This window comes from Rhincodon typus, chromosome 6 (genome assembly GCF_021869965.1).
Source record: "Rhincodon typus isolate 14 chromosome 6, sRhiTyp1.1, whole genome shotgun sequence".
NCBI lineage: Eukaryota > Metazoa > Chordata > Chondrichthyes > Orectolobiformes > Rhincodontidae > Rhincodon > Rhincodon typus.
In genome coordinates this window covers 41,781,641-41,803,551 of record NC_063337.1, presented here as the reverse complement: position 1 = coordinate 41,803,551, position 21,911 = coordinate 41,781,641, and the positions used below count along the sequence as shown (strand labels likewise).

Sequence of the window (21,911 nt, the reverse complement as noted above, 5' to 3'; positions counted from 1 at the left end):
GTATGGTTCTTGTAGATGAACAATATTAATAGATGCTGGAGAACACTTAAACGCATCAGTTGGGAAGTTCGGGATGACAGCAAATCAACTGGGGTAACATCATATAACTACGCAGCAGGCGCATAAATTGCAGCATTGTCACGTTATCGTGACAAAAATCTATGAAGTTAGTAAGTTAAGAGGGACAGCTATGATAAAAGGGGTGATCTTTGTAAAGATTGGCATGTCAAAGAATGGATGTTGTGATATGTAAAGATGAACACTAATTTAAGACAATTAGGAAATGAGCACACATTTTTTAATGAATTTGAGATTAGCCATGTAGTGTCTATGCACAGGCAAGCCAATGAGAAGTCAGGATGTCTCTGATCATGCATGGAGGGTAGTGACTATTGAGGGTTAAAATAAGCATTGATTCTTATGATTTGGTACACAAGAGAAGACCAACAAAGGGGAACATGAGTCAACAGATGAGAACAACAGATGTGTTCCCAGTCAACTAGTATCACAAGCTGGGGTCCCATATCATATCAACTGAAACCACTGCCTTTAAGTATAATTTCTTTTGCATTTGTTATAGTTAACTTAATAAACTTTGTAAAACTTGTGAAAACACACCGATACCTGGAATGAGGTTTGTAACTATCCAGGAGCAGTAAGCTTTTAGATTAGCTCTTTCTATCTCAGACTCAGTCTACAATTGTAACTGACTTAGGTTTTACAAATAAAATTGCACAAATTCACCAAGGCTCCACAGACAGCAACTTCTAAACCTACAACACTTACATTAAGGTGATAAAAAGCAGATACACCACCAACTATAAATTCCACTCCAAGCCACCATTACAATTACTTAGAAATATACCCCTTCAATGTCACTGGGTCAAAATCCCAGAACTCCCTAACAGGATTGTAGATGAACCTACTACAGTTCAAACGTAAGCATACCAGCCCTTTGTCAAGAACAAATAGCAATGGGCAATGAATGCTGCCCAGACAATGAAGCCCACATACTATATTATCACAGAAACCCTACAGTGCAGAAATGGGTCATTCAGCCCATCGAGTCCACACCAACCCTCTGAAGAGCATCCCACCCAGACCCAACCGCTGTAACCCTGTAATTCCCATGGCTAAGCCATCTAAGCCTGCACATCCCTGGACGCTATGGGGGCAATTTAGCATGGCCAATCTACCTAACCTGCACGTCTTTGGACTGTGGGAGGAAACCAGAACACCCGAAGGAAATCCACACACACATGGGGAGAAAGTTTGCATGGAGTTTGCACAATCGTCCAAGGGTGGAATCGAACCCAGGACCCTGGCACTGTGAGGCAGCTCTGCTAACCACTGAGCCACCGTGCCGCCCTATGAATAATTTTTTTTGAAGTTCAAAGTAAGCCACAAAATAGTACACCTTGATTCTAAAATTCTTACTGCCATGTGTAAATCTGTCCACAACAGTGTCCTTTCCAATCTTTGTAACCTCCTCCAGCCATATAACTATCTAAGAAATCTGCTTTTCTCCAATCCTAACCTTTTACGCATTCCTCACTTCCTTCCACCCACCCCGATGGCCATACTGTCAGCTTTCTAGGTCTTAAGCTTAGTCAATCCTCAAATAAAACTTCACTTTATTTTTGAAGAAACTTCTTAAAACCTTTTTCTTTGACTAGGCCTTTGGTGACGTGTCCTAATATCACCTGAAGTGATTAACTTTTCCGTGAAGCACCCTGGGGCATTTTACAATGTTGAAGGCTCTAAAAACACAAGTTGTTGTTGTTTTTAGCAACCAAATTTTCTGCCAGCCAGAATCCACAAACAGCTCAGTATTTGAGTTATAATTGCAGACTCACAGCTTCCATGTTTAACATCACTGATTCAGTGTCAGACTTATAGGATGCAAATCTGCAGAATAATGGTATTCCTCTGAAATACAGGTAAATATATATTATTGAGGCACAGTATTTCAAGGGCTAAGTGGCATTCATCTACATGTGTTCTAACCAATGCCAGCATAGAAGGGGTATCTCATCTTCTTTCCTCTTCAATACACCTCTGCAATTGTCTATACTGGCAATCAGGGCAAAGCTGTAACCAGAAAATAAGTAACACCCTCACAATTATTCAAATGCAACTCAAGTGTTCTTTTCCATTTAAAACAGACCATTAAATTTAAATAAGATATAAACATGGAGCATCTTACAGCAAGTTTTTAAAGTTGATACATACAGAAGAGCTTTCACTGAGCTCATCGGACTTTTCCTTCAGTTTTTTCTTTTTCTTCTTTTCTTTTTTGCTTTTCTTCATTTTTTTCCCTTTTTTCTTCTTTAATTTAACAGAATGTTCCTGTTTAAAGAATGACCACTTTGTTAGTTAACCATCAACAATGCGGAGCGTTCAGCTTGTCAATCATGCTTCTAAACGAATAAAACAACTTCATCTTTTACCCAGCTTTGACCAAATCCAATGCAGTGCCAGGATCAAAATCTTAGGAGGTTTTTAATTCACAAATGTGAACATGTTTTGGAATGTAAGTGGCAAACTATATAGGATTAAATACTGAAGCAAATCAAAGCATGCGAAAACATGCCATGGCAACATTTACCAATGATTTTCTGTTTGTTTACTTAATTGCCATTTATCTCAGAACATGGTGGAACACAGGGCAGCTGCATGGGCAATATTGGATCTGATACAGACAGCACAGTGCTGTTCAGGATGAGGGGAATAACACCAAGTCAAAACATTTAATGCAACAGCGAACTACTTGGAGGAACCCTTCTGAGTAAGATCTGGCAGCAGGCATCCAGTAAGTCACTAAGAAGTTTCTTCTGACAAACCCCATTCCATTGAACGGCAGGCTTGAGCTACCACAGAGCTGAGAGAGTGGTTCTTGCTAAACTGCTTAAAGACAAGCCTTTACCACTGGTACTTCGGTACAAATCTCTAATGCACTTGTGAAGAGACACAAAACTGTACTGCACATAACCAAGGAAGGTCTGCTCGGCAGATTAAGTAATGACTAATTGCTTTAAGATCAGCAAATGAGGTAATTGCTTGGCTCCAGAGATTTACATTCACTAAATAAATTGCTATTTGTACAACAACAATCACACAGGATGTGCTACTTTTCTCAAACACACAAACTTTAATCATTAGAGGTCATTTTGGGGCTTTCTGACATAATGAGCTATATGAATTCACAATGTTTATTGCTCATCTACTGCCATCCAAAACATTTGTCCCAGATGTAGCACACAATTTAACTGACAGGAGGTAGTGCCTCCACGAATACTCTAAACTCAAGTGAAGGGGAAGTTCAGCACATCAGTGCAAAAGACAAGAGTGAAGCAGTTGCATCTACCTTCGACCAAATTAGCCAAGTGGACAGGCCATTTTGACTTTCCTGAGGTTGCCAGTACCACATCCCAACAGTGCCGGACTCGATGTGATATTATGAAACAGATAAAGGCAACAGATACAACAATGGACTTTGACAACATTCCAACCGCAATACTGAAGACTTGTGCTTCAGAACTAGCCATGTCCCTGACCAAGCTACCACATTGGTGTTAGTTAGGTCCTGTTCACAAAAAGAACAAATTCAACCTGGCTAATTAATGTCCCATTGGACTACTGTGATGCAAGATGGGTGATTTATATATTACAATATTATGCATTCTGGATGTTTGGATTTTGAACTAGAGGCATGAGGGTTTGGTCAGTGTCTACAAAGGATTTGATGATATTTCATCGCCATGACGATGTATTTAAAAACACAGAGACTTCCGGGAGAGTAATGGGGTTTTGTTGCCCTTGGACGAGCTTTACTAGCAAATATGGTACATAATAGTGCAGAGTTCTCTCTGGTGTGAATACTATAAAGGAGTGCTGTCGGGATTCAATGGGATTGTATTTTACTATATCTTTTGAAATCTTTGTGTATGTAAATATAATTGACTTTCTTTATTTCTTTGTTGTAATAACTTCAACCTGCAGCATTGTGCATTTGTACTTCAGTGAAATCACACCTAGGCAGTTTCTAACCATCTCCCTTCAATAGTTAATGATGTTTCTAATGCCAAGTAATCCACTATCAACATTCTGGCAGTTAGCATTAACCAAAAGCTAAAATGAACTAGTCATATGAGCACTGTGGCTACAAGAACACATTAGAGGCTAAGAATCCTGCAGCAGGTAACCTAACTCCTGAATCCCCAAAGCCTATCCAGCATCTACGAGGCACAATTAACGAGTGTGATGGAACACTCCCCACTTGTCTAGATGAGTGCAATTCCAACAACACTCAAAAAGCTTGACACCATTCAGGACAAAGCACCCTCCACCACCAATGCACAGTAGCAACAATGTCATTTACAAGATGCACTGCTGAAATTCACCAAGGTTCCTTGGACAACATCTTTCAAAACCATGACTAATGCTATCTAGATGGACAAGGCCAGCAGATACAGGGCAATACCATCAGCTGCAAGTTTCTTTCCATGCCACCCGCCATGCTGACTTGAAAATATATTGTCTTTTCTTCAGTGTCGTTGGGTCTAAATCTTGAAATTCCCTCCATTACAGAATTATGGGACATCTGCACCATATAGATTGCAGTGGTTCAAGAAGGCAGTTCACTACATCTTCGCAAACGCATCTAAAGTTGGTCAAAAAGTTCTGGCCTAGCCAGTGATGTTCATGAATTAATAAAAGAAAATTATGTTCAACTAGTCTCATTTAACATTTGGTTAAGGTAACAGAGACCTTTAATGGTAATGTGATTCAGGTGCATATAGATTTTCAAAAGGCATTTGAAATAGTTCCACATAACAAGCTTGTCAACAATGTTAAAGTCCATAGAACAATGTGACTGTGTCAGATTGACTCCGAAGTTGGTTGAGTGACAGGGAACAAAGAATAATGGAAATTTTTCCTACAGGATATCATAGACTGGGGTTCTCTAAAGGCTGGTATTAGGACCATGGCTTGATCTATGTTAGTCACTTGGTCTTCACAGCTCAGGTGACAATTTCAAAATGTGCAGTTGGCATAAGCTTGGAACTGTTAGGAGGATCATGATTGACATCAAAAAGACATAGACAGATGATAAATAGGCAGACGTGGCTGATGATATTTAATAAAGCAAAAGTACAAAGTGATACATTTTAGTAGGAAGAACAAGGACAGGAAATATAAAAGATGCAATTATAAAGGAGGTCAGAGCAGATGGACCTAGGGAGTTATATGCACTAATCATTTGAAGAATATATAGCAGATTGAGAAACAGGTTAACAAAGTGTGCAGGATCCTGGCTTTTATTAATCGATGCATAGACTACAAAAGTCCTGAAGTTATGATGAACCTTAATAAACACTTTCCTGGCCTAAACTAGAATACTGTGCATGGTCGTATGAGAGCGTGCAGAAAGGATTTACCAGAATGGTACCAGGATGAATGATATAAGTTACGTGGATAGACTGGAGAAGCTGGCCCAGTTGTTACTACAAAAGAGAAGACGGATTAGAGATTACAAAGAGGCGTTCAGAGTCATGAGGGATCTGGACAGAGCAAATAGGGAGAAGTCGTTCCTGTTGGTGGAAGGGTCAAGACCAAAGGGCAATAATTTAAATTATCTGCTAATAAAATAGGAATTGACATGAGGAAAATAACTTGTTAAGTAGTTAATTTTTACTACCTGGCATATACTGCCTGAGTCTGTGACGGAGACAAGTTCAATCCAGTTTTTTTTTTAAAAAAGAAAATGCTATAATTATCTGAACAGAAGATACTTGCAAGATTACTGGATAAAAATAGGGTAAGGGGATTAGCAGAATTGCTCTTGCAGAGTCAGCACAGGCACAATGGGCCAAAAGGCCTTCATGACTGGTGCAAATGTTCTCTATTTCAATCACAAAATATCAAATTCTTTATTGAAACAAAACAACACTATTATACTTTTATAGCTAACCCAACATCAGGAGTAGCTCTATTAATCTCATGGCAACTGTCTGACGTTGAACAAGACTGATTGCAACCTCGGTATTACATTTGACTGAGATGTGTTTCTGATTATGTGATCTTTAGTTTTGTTAAGAGCACCTATTTCCACCTTCTTAGTATGGACCAACACTGTCCCTGCCTCAGCTCAACGGCTGCTGAAACCCTTATTCAAGCCTGTTAACTTTTGACTATCACAACACAGCACGGTGCTTCAGTGGTTAGCACTGTTGCTTCACTGCACCAGCAACACAGGTTCAATGTTAGCCTTTGGCAACTGCCTGTGTGGAGTTTGCACATTCTTCCCTATGTCTGTGTGGGTTTCCGCCGGGTGCTCTGGTTTCCTCCCAAAGTCCAAAGATGTGCAGGTTAGGTGGATTGGCCATGCTAAATTGCCTATAGTGTCCAGGGGTGTGTAAGTTAGGTGGATTAGCCATTGTAAATGCAGGGTTGCAGAGATAGGGTAGGGAAGTGAATCTGGTTGGGATGCTCTTTGGAGAGTCGGTGTGGACTTGTTGGGGCGAATGGTCTGTTTCCACACTGCATTGATTCTATGAAAACACACCTGGCTGGCCAAATACATACTATCCTCCAAGATATCACTGTCCATGTGCTACTATACACCGTGTCTTGTTCATCCATCATCTTTACTGATTTACTGCTTACTGGTCTATAATGGCATCCAGACTGTAATCACTTTGATTTTAAAGTTCTTATTTCAGTTTTCAAACCTCCTCCTTGGCCTTATCCCTTCCCATCTCTAACTTCATCCAACCATCCTAGTTCTATCTGGTTCAATGCCAAGTTTTCTTTAATTATGATCGTGCTAAGTGCCTTTTCCCTATGTTAAAGTATATTATTTCACATTGTTACAAATGCTTTCATTGATAATTTCAAGTGTTAAAGATCTACAAGATGCAATGCATCAAAGATCCTTAGACAGCATCTTCCAAACCCATGACCACTTCCATCTAGAAGGACAAAGGCAGCAGATTCGTGGAAACACCATCACATGCAAATTCCCTCCAAGCAACTCAGCATCCTGGCTTGGAAGTATCGCCATTTCCTTGTTGTCCAAATCCTAGAAGTTCCTCTGTAACAGCACTCTGTATGAGCTTATAAAATTGGACTACTGTGGTTCAAGGCAACAGCTCACCAGCATCTTCACAAGAACAATTAGAGATGGTAATAAATACTGGTCCAGCCACTGAAGCCCATGTCCATTAAACAAACTTTAAAAATTAAAAACTAATCTGCACTTCATTTCTTGCGCCAAAGTGAACAACCTCACATTTATCCAAGTTACATTTTATCTACTATGCTCATGCCCATTCTCTCAGCATGTCCAAATACTCCAGAAGCCTCTTTGCATCATTCTCAAAAGTCACATTCCAACCAAGTTTTGTATCATTTGGATATAAATTGTGAACAGCTGAGGTCCAGGCATTAACCCTTGTGATAACCAACTAGTCACACAACGCCATCTTGAAAATGACCCATATATTCCACTCTCTACTCCAACCGTTAACCAATTTTCAATCTATGCTTGAATATTAGCCCCAGTCCTATGCGCTTTAATTTTCTTTACCAACCTCCAGTATGAGATGTTCTCAAAAGTGTTCTGAACATCCAAATACACCACATCCAATGGTTCTTTCTTTTTGAACCTGCTAGTAACCTCCTCAAAAAAAACTCTTCTCAGGTTTGTGAAACATGATTTCCTCCTCATAAATCCATGTCAACTCTAATTAGAGACAATTATGTCCTAAATATCCAATAATCCCATCCTTCATAATAGTTCTAGTATTTTCTAATCCACTAGCATCAGGTTAATAGGTAGTTAGTTCCATGGTTTTTCTCCCTTCTTTCTTTCTTAAACAGTGATTTTACATTTGCATCCTTCCAATTTACAGATACTACTGGAAAATTAACAGAACATTGAAAGATCATTACATTATATCCACTATCTCTGTAGCTATCTCTTTTAACAGTCTAGAGTGAAGGTAATCAGTTCATGGGAATTTTTCAAATGTCAGACAAATTAGATTTTTCTCCTACTTTCTTCCTAATACTAATTTCTTTCAGTTTGACACTCACATTGGACCTTTGGGTGTTTATTATTTTAGGAATGTTTCTTGTATCTTCCTCCGTGAAGTCAGGCACAAAGTACTTATTTAGCTTCTGGGACATTTCTTTATTTTCTATTATAAATTCTCCAGACTCTGCCTATAGTGGACCCACATTTGTCTTTTGTTAATTCTTTACCATTTGCCTACCGACAGAAGCTTTTACAATCTGTTTTAAAGCTTCTTTCTGTTTTACATTGACATTCTAGCCTCTCTTATTCCTCGAAATTTCTTGTTCCTATTTTGCTGAATTCTAAAATTCTTCCAATCCTCAGACTTTCGACTTCTTTTGGCAACTTTGTAAGATCCTCATTTGATCCAATACTATCTTAAACTTTCCTGGCTAGCAGCGACTCCCCTCACTTTTCCTGTTGGGTGATTTTGCCTTGTAAGAGTGTGTTTTTCAAAATCAAACAGAAATTATTTAAATACTAGCCATCGTCTACCTACTATCAATCCTTATAATCTATTTTTTCAATCCCTCACAGCCACGTTCCTCCTCACAGTTCCAGACTGAACTGCTTCTATGTCAAACTTTATAGACAATTCTATCATACTATTGGCATTATACTAAAAGGTTTTTTTTCACAATAAGATTACTAATTAGACCGTTCTCATTGTATAATGCAAGATCAAAAACAGCCTATGCCTTAGTGGTACTTTAATATATGGCTCCAATAAACAATCCTGAATACATCCTCCACAGAAAAGCAGCTCATTAGATTAAGCGTACAGTGAAATCATCTAGAGATTACTGTATTCCTGTGTTACATGAACTTCAATTTTTGTGATTTACATCATGCCCCACACCAATGGTTTTCAAGTGGTGTGCCATGATAGGTGAGAAGCATGTCACAAAATTTTCAGGAAGCAGTGCTGCTTTACCTGAATGTTGAGACGTTGTCCGTGCTTCCAATATTCTCCAGAGCCTCAGTGTTTATTACTGAAGGCAGTATTTGCTGACACTACGCACGCCTATTGACTGCACACACAGGCTTTAAGAGCAACGCAAGCTGACACTTCTGACAGGGCTTGTCAGTGCAGCAAGATTGGCAGGTGGCCCTCTCATCAATTCCTTCTAGATCAAAAAGCTCAGTACACACTGGCAGGTCCAATTTCCCACTAATCTGGTAAACTGCAATTCTCTCTATTTTGCTTTTTGCTCTGATCTAAAGTTTATGAATAGTAAGAAATAGTTGAGTTGAGCAGATTTTGAAATTGTGCCTGTGCTCATGGTTGAAGACGTTGTATTTTTGATAGTGGATTTGAAACATAAATGCTTTTTATCCTTCTTCGGTTGTTGTATGTATTATGCTGCAAATCTCTCTCATTAGGTCGTAACAATAGTAAATGCAGGTAGATGTGATGTTTATGAGTAATCAATTCAGCTGATTATAGTCGGTGTGCCATGGAATTGTTCCTCTGATTTAATACTTGATACTCAAAAGGTTGGGAACACTGCCTTAACATACTACAAATGATTAGTTCAGGCCTATAATCCATCCCTACCAATGTGTGCAGCAAACACCGAAAATGCTGGAAAAATTCAGCAGTTCTGGTAGCATCTGTTGAGAGAAACAGTTAAAGTTTTGAGTCTGATATGATTCTTTATTTCAATGCTTGCAACCCCTTGCTGTTTCATAGCTCCAACTAAGCAGATTCTACAACCAGTTATTGGAGATCTTCTCTTACTGATACTCTTATCAAATCTCTTATTATCATCACCACCTCACCTCATGTTCCTTTTTTGCATATAGTTCCGAACTGTTGAATGTCCTTTGCTATTCAGTTCCCAGTCTTGGTCATCCAGCACCCACCTCTCCATAATATCAATTAAATACCCTTTTACTATTACTAATAACTTCAACACCTGGCTTGCTGCAAATGGTGCATGCATTCAGATACAGTGCTTTTAATTCTGCCTTAACATTTTCTGTAACTTTAGTCTGCTTAATTCTAGGATTTCTTTCTGCCGCTTTCTACTTTCATGTACGGTTTTTCTATTTCCCATAACCAGCTTTATTTTTATTCCATATGACCTCCATCTTAGGTTTGCGTTTTCCTGACAAGCTAGTTTAAATTCTCCCCAAAAGCTGTGATTAATATAAACCTCAGGTTCATTAACCTAATTCTACTAAAATGTAACTTGTCCTCCTTGTAAAAATTCCGCCTGCCACAGAACTGGTCTCTATGCCCATTGAAGTTTAAAGCACTCCATCCTGCACCATGTTCCCAATCACATGCTTATTTGCTCAATCTTCCTATTTCTATGTTCACTAGCATGTGGCATTGGGAACAATCCTGAGATACTGCTTTTGGGGGCCTACTTTTCAGTCTCTTGTCAAAATCCCTACATTTTACTTCCAGGACCTCATTCTTCTTTCTACCTACATTATTTGCAAAAAATCTGCGCTACAATCTCTGGCTCTTCACCCTCTCCCAAAAGATGGCCAAGCAGCACCTCTGTGACATCTTTGAGCTTGGCACCAGGGCAGCAACATACCTTGTTACAGCCATGTCTATGATCATAAAGGCGACTATTCCCCAAACTACTGAATCTCCAAACAGATTTGTCCTTCCATTCTTTACTCGAAATTGTGCAGGGTGAACCAGTTGCAGTATCACAAGCTCGTCTCTTACTACATCATTTGATGAACCATTGCCCTTCACCAGTATTCAAAATGGAAAATCAAACAGTAAGTGAAATAGACTCAGAGGAGTACTGCTTTACATGTCCAGTCTTTCCAAACTGCCTAGCAATCACCCATTCCCTCACTACCTGCCTGGTATTAATCTACAATAATGACCACATCTTGTGGATGCACCACTGCAACTCTTGCACTCTCAAGTGCTAGAAATCAGCTAGCTAGTGAGCCTGACAAAAGGAAACAGAACAACGAAAGGACTTGTTCTCACCGTGAATGTCGGAATTTGGGCATAGCCGAAATAAAAAAAAACAGAACTCAACCACCTGCAATATTAAGAATTTTGAAATCAACTGTTGAGGTTGGTTGGCTCGCCGAGCTGGTTTGTTGTTCCGCAGACGTTTCGTTACCATGCCTGGTAACATCCTCAGTGCAGCCTCTGAAGCAGCGTCGGTGTGTTTTCCCACCTGGTTTTTAAACTCTGGGGTCCGTTGCGATGGATTGCCTCACTTCCGGGTTTCCTCCATAGTGGAATATATATGGGGTCGAGTTCAATGTGTTTATTAATTGCATGCTTCGTGGAGTGCCATGCTTCCAGGAATTCTCGTGCTTGTCTCAACTGTTGAACTACTAATGTCAATGCTACTAGTAACCTCCACTGCAACAATCATAACACCATTCACTCTCCACAAACAATTCAGACACTGGTCCATATATTGTTTTCAAACTTGTACTTTTTATTTTAACTCAGTTTTCATTGGAATCTATGTGTTTTATATTTGGTTTATATTAATTTGCTTGGTCTATCCAACAATGGACAATTAGTCATGGCTCACTTTAAAGGAAGACACCTGATGTAATCTGCTCTGATTCACCTCAATCACATAGATTACTAAAACTGAAGGTAAATTTAACCAGACACGGAGACTGGAAGTCGAGTGAAAGGTAATACTGCAAAAGAAAGAAGACATTATCCCAAACTACATACAACCAACTTAAAGTTTTCATTCCCACAAGGGAAAAGTCAGGTATCTTATGTATTACAAGATCTCTTTAATTTCCTTTATCAATGTTCCATAATTTCACTACTCAATTTCAATTATTCAGAAGGCATTTGATTGTATAATCAAATATAAACTGCTACTCTCTCTGTTACAAAAAGAATTAGACAGTCTCCAATTAATATATTTATACTTATATATCTGAACACAGGAGTAAAGGCACTGTCATAATGTTGACCTGAAACTGAAGACTGAGGATTTCACCTGCCTCTTCATTTAGATTATTTGCAATTACATTTTCTGATGATAATTACTCAGTTTCATAGCAACATTAGTAATGTCAATTTTGATAAAAATCTTGGAAAAATCCACTGGGAAATGGAGAAGCAGATCTATTCATTAATATTTACGAGAGAAAATTAACTTTTAACTGAAAACAATTAAAATTAAGAAAGGTTCAACAGGCAAGGGAATTTCTTTTTAATTTCATATTAACATTATGACAATGTTTTCTCGCATGTGTTCAAATGTATGCATATAAACAATTAGTTGAAGACTAACTTAATATTTTCAATTATTAAATTTTCAACAGATTATTTAATGAGCATTCTGCGTGAACAGATCTTGCTAAAATCTTTGAAGTTAGTATTGCAGAGGCTGATCCACAGGTCAAGGAATCAGGAAACGACCAATCTCCTCAATAAACTAAAATTAAATTGGCTTTGTAAAAGGTACATAAAAACATTATTCAGCTGTTAATTCATAATTGTGTTTGATTTCTCAGAATACTGAGCCCTAAAGGCTAGGAAAGTCCAACACAAAAATTCTGTGTCTCTGTTTCACTTGTTCACTTCAGCACTCCTCTGGCCGAGAAAAACTAAACAGAATCAGTTGCAATGTTTCACATTGTGGTAGTCTGCTAAAATTGATTGTTGAGAAATCAAAGGTAGCTAGTGCCATGGAACTATACTGAAGCACCTTGTGGTTTCTTTCTTGGGATGGGCCCTGAGAATCATTAACTAGGTCAGCATTTATTACCCAGTCCTAAATGTGCTTGAGAAAGTAGCAGCAATTAGGCATAGAGAATAATAAATGCAGGGTTAGCCAGTGACACTTACAACTCAAAATCAAATTTAAAAGAGACTGTGCCTTTAAGAGAGATAAGAAAATTCAGAAATCACAAAAGTCTGTTTGTTGCTTAGAGAACGGCAAGTGTTTATTTTTAAATCTACTATGACATTAACCAATGTTCAAGAAGAAGAGTTTCTTATTTCTCTATCTTGTTACTCATTAATCTCTGTCAGTCACGCTTTGAATGCTTTACTGGAATTCTATTCCTTGCTATTGAAAAAAATGTGAATTAGTTATGCTACAGCACAGTTAAATTACCTCTGAATTATAAAAAATCTTCTTAGTATGATCTAAGTGCTGCCATAAAATCATTAACAATCAAGTTATCAGCAAATTAAAGTCCAATTAAAATGGGAAGCAGCTGGAAGCTTGTTTGAGCACTGCAGTCATCAAATCTGCGTTTGGTCTCCCCCAGTGTAAAGGAGACCACACTGTGAGTAACATATGAAATTGAAAGAAGCATAAGTAAATTGCTGCTTTACCTTGAACAGTGAGGAGAACGAACATTAGTCGATAACCTACCCCAGGAACAGAAACAGAAACAGAGAAGTCAAGAAAGGAAAGGGAAGTATTTAAGATGGACCATAGGAACAAAGGATATAGGGCTTAGAGCAGGAATGAGCCCTTTAAACCCTTAAAGTCTACTTCGCCATTCAATAAGGTCATGGCTGAATATGTGCATACCATTACCTTGGATTCACTTGTCTCTCAAAAATCTAACTCATCCTTGTACTTATTTGAAGATCCAGCCTCTAATACCTTCTGAAGAAGACAATTCCACATCGTAATGGCTCTCTGACGGAAAGAATTTCTCCTTATCTCTGTTTGAAAAGGGAGACCACTTATTCTGAAACTATGTCCTTTGGTTTCAGTCTCTCTGCAAGTAGAGACATCCTCTTGGTATCCGTTATATCCAGTTCTCAACTCCAGTAGGTACACCCCCAACCTGTTCAACTTTTCTTCACAAGATAATCCTTTCATCCCTAGAATAAGTCAACCATTAGAAGGGGAGAGAAAGGTGCAAACTGGAAGCAAAATTAGGGATTTTCTCCAGTTTCTTGTGTGAGCAGGATATGGTCAACGATGTACTGGAGAAGAGCAGGTAAGGTGAAGCCCCAACGTAAGTAGTCAGCATCAATGAGAGAAGCAGGCAATGTGAAGACTCCAAAACAGGCAATCAGAAATAAATCTGCGACAGTTGACTGGAATTGGTTACTGCTCTACTACAGAGGAAGGAGCTAGTTGTTTGGTGAGTGGTTAAGGTCTTTGCTATTCCTAAATTTTAAGTGTATAAATTGGTGGCAAAGTTAATGAAATATATAAAGGCAACATGAATGAGTGAATAATAGATTAAAAAATTAAAATTCATTAAAGATGGCAACTGAGGTGATAAGTCAAAGTCACAGCTTGTGGGAATTCCAAGACCGCAATAAATGTGTGAAACTCGAGCAACTTCAGCGCAGAGTTCATGCGCTGGAAGCTGAACAACGAACAATGCGACAGATCACATAGGAGGAAGTTTACCTAGATTGTTTGCACCAGGACACTGTCACATTACTTAAGTTAGAGTCTTTCTACTTGGTCAGTGTGACTGTGACTGGGGAAGGTAAGAGCTGTCATGAAACAGCAATTTACTTTTACTTATTTCTTTGACAATTTGTTATGTTAATATTGCAACCAGTTAAACAAGTGATTAGGGCTAATTAATTAACAAACTGATTTCGTAGATATAAAGGGAAATAGTTGTATGGAAGGAGCTGAGAGACTGAGAAGTTGATAAACACTATCCTCGAAGAAAGGTATTTTAGGTACTGTTCAGCAAACTGGCTTGGATCCAAATTGACATAACATATTGTACTCCCTGCTCATGGTATGAACTCCTCTCTAGTGGGGAGACCAAATCAACATTGGGTGATTGTTATACTGAGCTTTCTTGAGTCTATAAAAACCAAAAGAACCACGGATGCTGCAAATCAGAAGCAAAAATAGAAATTGCTGGAAAAGCCCAGCAGGATTGACAGCATCTGTGGAGAGAAATCAGAATTAACGTTTCGGGTTGAGTAACCCTTCCTCAGAACTTCCAGAATCAATATTCAGTTGATAAGTTTTACATCTTAGCCACTACTCCCACTTTTGCAGATATGTGCTAGCAATGGTTTGGCTGTTGCCATTTATACCTCACCTGGATCCAACTGTTAATTCTTTACTTGGCCAATTACAATCTTTTCTGAGTTTGCATCATCATTCCAATTGTCATTTAAATTACTCCTGCCTCTACCTTACCAACTTTCCCTTTCATGCTGTCCTCGTTGGCTCCTTTCACTGCTTCTCTGATCATTTAAACCTGTTGTATCTCTATCTTATTCTATTTCTGCTCTAAGGTCACAGATCTGAAACATTAATTCTTTTGCCCTCTTCACAAACAACACCTGATTTGCTGAATATTTCCAGCATTTTCTGTTTTTAGTTTGGCATTCCTGCATCTGCAGTATTTTTTTATGTGCGCATTTTAATATTTCTTTTTTGCCCGGACCTATTTTGGCTACCTAATAATCCTCCCATCAATGGCTTCTCTTTAATGTATCCTAATTGATCTTAGGATAACATTAGTTATAAAAATTCATAAACTAACAAAGCCATCAAAACACCGTGTGTGTATCTATCATCCTAGGCATTATTACTTTCAAAGGATCTTGCCCGAAAGGGTGGTCTTCACATGCAGCCTTGTCCATGTATCAATCTAACCATCTTCAACTCTATTGTCATATAACCAGATATCTTTGTCCCAGTGAAATAAAAAAAACTAAAATAAAATGACATTCTCTACCACTTCCAACATGTACCGACAAACTTGCAGGGTACTGTTACTGATTTGGCTGACACTACGTTTTGTGCTACTTCATCTCCCAACCCCACTCTCACAGGTATCTTCATTTCTATAATCAACCCCAACCATCTCGCAACGTTGAACTCTCTCTCTAAATCCCTGCTATTTATTTTTCTAACATAAAAGCCAACTTGAAGCCTACATTTGTCTTTGCTCATTATTAATCTTCAATGTCTATTTTCTTTGTTAAATCCCTTGAGATGTTTACTTTGTTATAGATTCAATAAAAATGCAAATTATTGTTGTTCATGGAGAAGAATGTCAATGCTGATATCATCCAGGTTGAATTCTTAAAGACGTTTAATTTTACAAGAGACAATTTCCAGCTCTTTCACTCTTGCAGTTAAGTCAATAAAACTTCCTGAGGAATTAATTCAAACAATTATTTATTCAGGATATATATGAAGCACTTTTAATACCTCTGAAAACTGCTCTAGTCGCTCATTGACTTCTGGTAACATCCACGTGTCCTCACCACGTAAGTGCTTGAGCTGCTTCCGTTGCTCTTCTCTTTGATATTTAGCTTGAGCCTATGATGGAATGAGAAAAGGTTTAGTAAAGACATGAATGCTGAAGATTCTCTACAAATATATATTTAAATCTTTTAAATCAGCTTTTTCTATATTAGAAAGAACAATCACAGTTCATGCATTAAGATAATAGCCTTTAGAAAATTGATGAATTCAGATGAACACTTGCGCATGATCTTACAAAGAATTTCAAGTACCCAAGTTTCTTTTCCCCAGTGTTGTTTCCACTGTAAAATAACTCTGGTCCGAGGACAAAGTCTAATCCAATTAAACTTAACTGGAACCATATCTATTATTTCTAAACACCAATCATCTGGAAATAATTTGAGGCGAGCCAAACAAATTAACAGACTCACCATTCAACTGGTCAGGCACTGCCAAAGGGAATGGGCTCAGTAAAACTGATTACTATATAAATAACTAAAACAAGTTTTAAAAGTTTTGTCATTGTCTTACATGCCAGAGAATTTTAATATCTATGATATTTTCCCATTCAGACCTCTGTGATTAGGCATTCTACCTTGATTTTTACCTGGAATGACCTTTAAGAAAAGAAATCCACCAACCTTAACTGGCCTAATTTCCATATAACCACAGGCCCTCAGCAATGTGGATGACTCTTACCTGCCATATTAAATGACCTAGCAAGTAAGATGCCTTGAAGGATTATTTGCATAGAAATGAGATGCAGAGATTTGAGAAAAGGGAGGTGACTGACAACAGGTAATAGAATTGGTATAGGCACAATGTGGCAAATGGCCTTCTTCTGTGCCATAACAATTTTGTGAATCTGTGAAGTCATTCCTGTCAAGGGCAACAAGGAATGGGCAACAAATACCGACCTTACCAGCAACACACACATCTCCTACAAGGAAAACAAACATGAACCACAAGATGGAAATTCAGTACAATCTATTTCTGATAATTCAAAGTGATTGTTTCACTGTTTAAAACTATCCAATAATTTTAATTTATCAATTTATGTATCATAAGTGGGAAATTAGTGCTCCACATTTAAATAAATCTGATAAAATTGAAGTAATTTTGCATTAAGGAAAGACTGCATTATGTTATAACAGTATCAAGTTGGCCTTGTAAGCACCTAAAAACAAGGGACCAAAATATTTTTTACCTACACAAAGATGTCATAAAAATAACCTTTTCAAACAAAAATTTATTTCAGACAAGCCGGAATCGTGACTCATCAGTTTAGAATGCTAAAGACATTGTGAGACTCTAGGATTTCAATTGTCAGTTTCTTGTACAAATTTGGTAACCAGCAGCTCTGGAATTTTTAAACAGCTAACATTGTCAAAAGAGGCAGAATGCTGTTATGATGACCCCAACTGTGTTATTTCTGAATAAGTCAATCCCAGAGTTAAATCTGACTTGACAGATCATATTTTTTATTTTCTTGTTTTTTTAATGGGGTGGTCTTTCACTAAAACACAAGCATGCAATGCTGCCGATTTGGTTTTAGAAATGATATAGATGTTTATGACACTAAACCAATGAGGATTAGATAATTTTTGTTCTATTTATTTATAAAACGAGTTTAAAGGTTACTAAACACACAGTCAAATCCCATTAAATGCAACAACAGCCCTTTCTTTGCAGCACTCACATCAGACAGAATTCCTTTCTCTCGCATATCTGGAATGGTGAACTTAACAGATGCTTCAATTCCTAGTCTTGAGCATCTAACAGCCTCTTCCTGCATGAACATGAATTAATATATTGACGTTAAACTTTGACAGTGTTAAACAGCAGGGTTTTAAGCACACACCTCTGATCTGGAACTTTGAAAGTAAAGTCCTTACATCAAGGTAAATTATTTCTTACCAGCTCTAAATCTTCATCAGGAGAAACTATTTTACACATCCAGTTTGAATCACAATTTCTGAAAACTGAAAGCCAAAATGTTTTTCAAGCTTCGGACGTTTCCTCAAAACCAAAAGAAATAATTCCAGATTGTTCTAACTCTTGATATATATCAGTCCTGCCATCCCAGGAATCAGTCCCCGATTCACTCCCTCTATAGCAAGAACATCCTCCTCAACTCAGGAGCCCAAAACCACACACAGTATTCCAGGTCCGATCTCACGAAGACCTGGTATAACATAGTCCATCAAGATTATCATCATTTAGATTGTACAAAATGACACAAATTGTTCATGACAGCATTTTATGCACTTCCAAATTAGGCTGAGTAAAATTAATATATTCATTAGAAAAAACACAAGAGACTTAATAATTGAAGTTTGAAGATGCAGATGACCAAAATTAAATCAAGATGGATGTATGGTTTATACTTGCATCAATATTTTTCATTTCATTAAATTTATGCTCAGAACTTAGCTGTTCTGGAGAACTTTATAAAAATAAACAGATTGTTAGACTGTCACTATAGAACACATAATGCAAATTTAAAACCAGCAGTTTTCCAGAAGTTAGGTATTTCGGACAGCAGGCCCTGGTAATACTGTGCTATAGCCCTCACCAAGCCACCCATTATTTCTTTATTTCACATTTTGTTATTAATCGTGCCTACTCTCTATTACATCAGACTTTTCAGTTTGTTCTTTCCAACCTTTTCCAACCCTCGCCCCCGGCCATCCTTCCCTAAGTTTGTGCTTGCATATAAACTCCTAACAACTGCCAGTTCTGAGAAAGGTCATCAAGCTGAAATGCTAACCCTGCTTGCACACCCCTTACCCATTCAACCTCTCCCCCTTGGAAGTGACTGCACTCCATGCTCTCAGATCCAACCCTGGCTTTATAAGAGATAGTAGGAACTGCAGATGCTGGAGAATCCGAGACAACAAGGTGCAGAGCTGCATGAACACAGCAGGCCAAGCAGCATCATAGGAGCAGAAAGGCTAACGTTTCGGGCCTAGACCCTTCATCAGAAATGGGGGAGGGCAAGGGGGTTCTGAAATAAATAGGGAGAGAGGGGGAGGCGGATAGAAGATGGACAGAGGAGAAGATAGGTAGAGAGGAAACAGACAGGTCATAGAGGCAGGGATGGAGCCAGTAAAGGTGAGTGTAGGTGGGGAGTTAGGGAGGGGATAGGTCAGTCCAGGGAGGACGGACAGGTCAAGGGGGCGGGATGAGGTTAGTAGGTAGGAGATGGGGGTGCGGTTTGAGGTGGGAGGAGGGGATAGGTGGGAGGAAGAACAGGTTAGGGAGGCGGGGACGAGCTGGGCTGGTTTTGGGATGCGGTGGGGGGAGAGGAGATTTTGAAGCTTGTGAAATCTCTTTCAATTCCTCCCACTTCCTACAGACAAAGGGGATGGCCATGGGTACCCGCATGGGCCCAAGCTATGCCTGCCTCTTTGTAGGTTACGTGGAACAACCCCTCTTCCGTACCTACACTGGCCCTATCCGCCTCCCCCCCTCTCCCTATTTATTTCAGAACCCCCTTCCCCTCCCCCCTTTCTGATGAAGGGTCTAGGCCCAAAACGTCAGCCTTTCTGCTCCTATGATGCTGCTTGGCCTGCTGTGTTCATCCAGCTCTGCACCTTGTTGTTCCAGACTTTATAATCAAGCTTGCTGACAAGGGTGGTGTGGCAGTTGTTGGCATAATGACCTCTACATTGAGGAGGCTAAGCACCAGATCTCAGGCACCTCTTCCTATCTCACCCTGGACCATGGCCCAGCCATTGAACACCAGGCTATTGTGTCCACGAAGGTCACTAGTCTTATTTCAACTGGTGATCTCCGTGACTGCCATCAGATGACGGCATTCATCTGATGCTTTACATCAGTTTCAGAATTTCCATTTCTCAGGCTACAGCCATCTTCTCTTCACATATCCACCGCACATCGGGATGGTCTCAGGGCTTTCTGCTTCTTTCTGGTAAATAGGCCTGAACTGTTCCCATCCTCCCACACCCTCCTATGCCTGGCCAAGCTTGTCCTTACTTTGAGCAACTTCTTTAATTGTTCTCACTTTCTTCAGGTCAGAGGTGTGGCCATAGGTACCCACATGGATGACCAGTTATGGCTGTTTCTTTGTGGGGTACACAGAACATTCTTTGTTACAGTCCTACTTGGGTCCCCACTCACAACTTTCTCTACAGTACATCAATGACATCAGTGCTGCTTCCCTCCCTTGTACAGAATTGGCAAAGTTTATCAATTTCACTTCCAATTTCCACAGTGCTCTCACCTTCATCTGGTCCATTTCTGACTCCTCCTTTCCTCAACATTTGTTTCCATTTCTGGGGAGAGATTAGTCACCAATATTCATTGCTAACCCACCATTACCTTGACTATACATCCTTCTCAGTACATCTGGAAAGACTCTATTCCATCCTCTCAGTTTCTCTGTCTCCGTTGCATCGGTTCCGGCGATGTCAGCTTCTGCAATTGTGCCCTCAAAATGTCCACCTTCTTTCTTCACCAAGGACTCCCCACCACCAACAAAGCCCTTAGTCATGTCCAACTCATCTCCCATACTTCAGCCCTCACCCCTTCTCTTTCCTCCCACACATCAATAGGGTTTTCCTGGTCCTCACCTACCACCCTCCCGACAGCCATATTAAAAGCCACCGTTTCCATTACCTCCAGCAGCATGCCACCACCAGACACAATCCCCACCCCTCCCTTGTCAGCCTTCCACAGAGATCATTCCCTCTGGGACACTCTTCCTCAACTCCCAACACTTCCACACACCCCCACAGAACCTTCCAATGCAATTGCAGAAGTTGTAACACCTGCATGTTTACTTCCTCACTATCCCAGGCCCCAGGCACACCTTACAGGTGAAGCAACAATCTACCCGCACTTCACTCAAAGTAGTCTACTATAATCACGATGTGGTCTGCTCCACAATGAGGAGATGAAATGCAAACTGGGAACCACTTTACAGAACACCTACATTCTGTCCAAAAAATGACCCTGAACTTCCTGTTGTCTGCCACTTCAACAAACCGCCATGTTCCCTGACCAATATCTCTGTCTCCAGCTAAGCTCAGCATGAGCTGGAAGAGGTGTATCTCATTTTCCGTTTGGGGATCCTGCAGCCTTCAGGACTGAATATCACGTTCAATAATTTCAGGGCACAAAAACCTTTCCTCAATCTCCTTATCCCAAACCCCATAATCCAGACCTTGTTATCATATGAGCTGCTATCACAAACAACCCACTGGCAGCCACGAATGATCCCTATTAGCAGTTATTGATTCCCCCAAGCTGACCTTTACACATTCCTTTGCCTACCCAACTATTTCTCTCTGGGCTCCATCTCTACCCATTTAGAACATAGAACATAGAACATAGAACATAGCACATAGAACATTACAGCGCAGTACAGGCCCTTCGGCCCTCGATGTTGCGCCGACCTGTGAAACCAATCTGAAGCCCATCTAACCTACACTATTCCATTATCATCCATATGTTTATCCAATGACCATTTAAATGCCCTTAAAGTGGGCGAGTCTACTATTTTTGCAGGCAGGGCATTCCACGCCCTTACTACTCTCTGAGTAAAGAACCTACCTCTGACATCTGTCTTATATCTATCACCCCTCAATTTAAAGCTATGTCCCCTCGTGCTAGCCATCACCATCCGAGGAAAAAGGCTC

At 39.4% G+C, this 21,911-nt stretch overlaps 1 protein-coding gene across 4 annotated transcripts in view; it reads right to left on the bottom strand.

Annotated features, from left to right (window-relative positions):
- Positions 1-21,911, bottom strand: part of cwf19l2 (CWF19 like cell cycle control factor 2) — a 142,303-nt gene that overhangs the window by 104,736 nt on the left and 15,656 nt on the right. For 3 of the 4 annotated variants that reach the window (XM_048597725.1, XM_048597726.1, XM_048597728.1), the window contains exons 2-3: positions 16,213-16,323; positions 2,233-2,349 (exon numbers count right to left, since the gene is read on the bottom strand). In XM_048597725.1, coding sequence (XP_048453682.1) covers positions 2,233-2,349; positions 16,213-16,323 — 228 coding nt within the window. Of the gene's footprint in view, positions 1-2,232; positions 2,350-16,212; positions 16,324-17,947; positions 18,034-21,911 lie in introns of those variants that run through there. The other variant, XM_048597727.1, reaches the window with a different exon arrangement.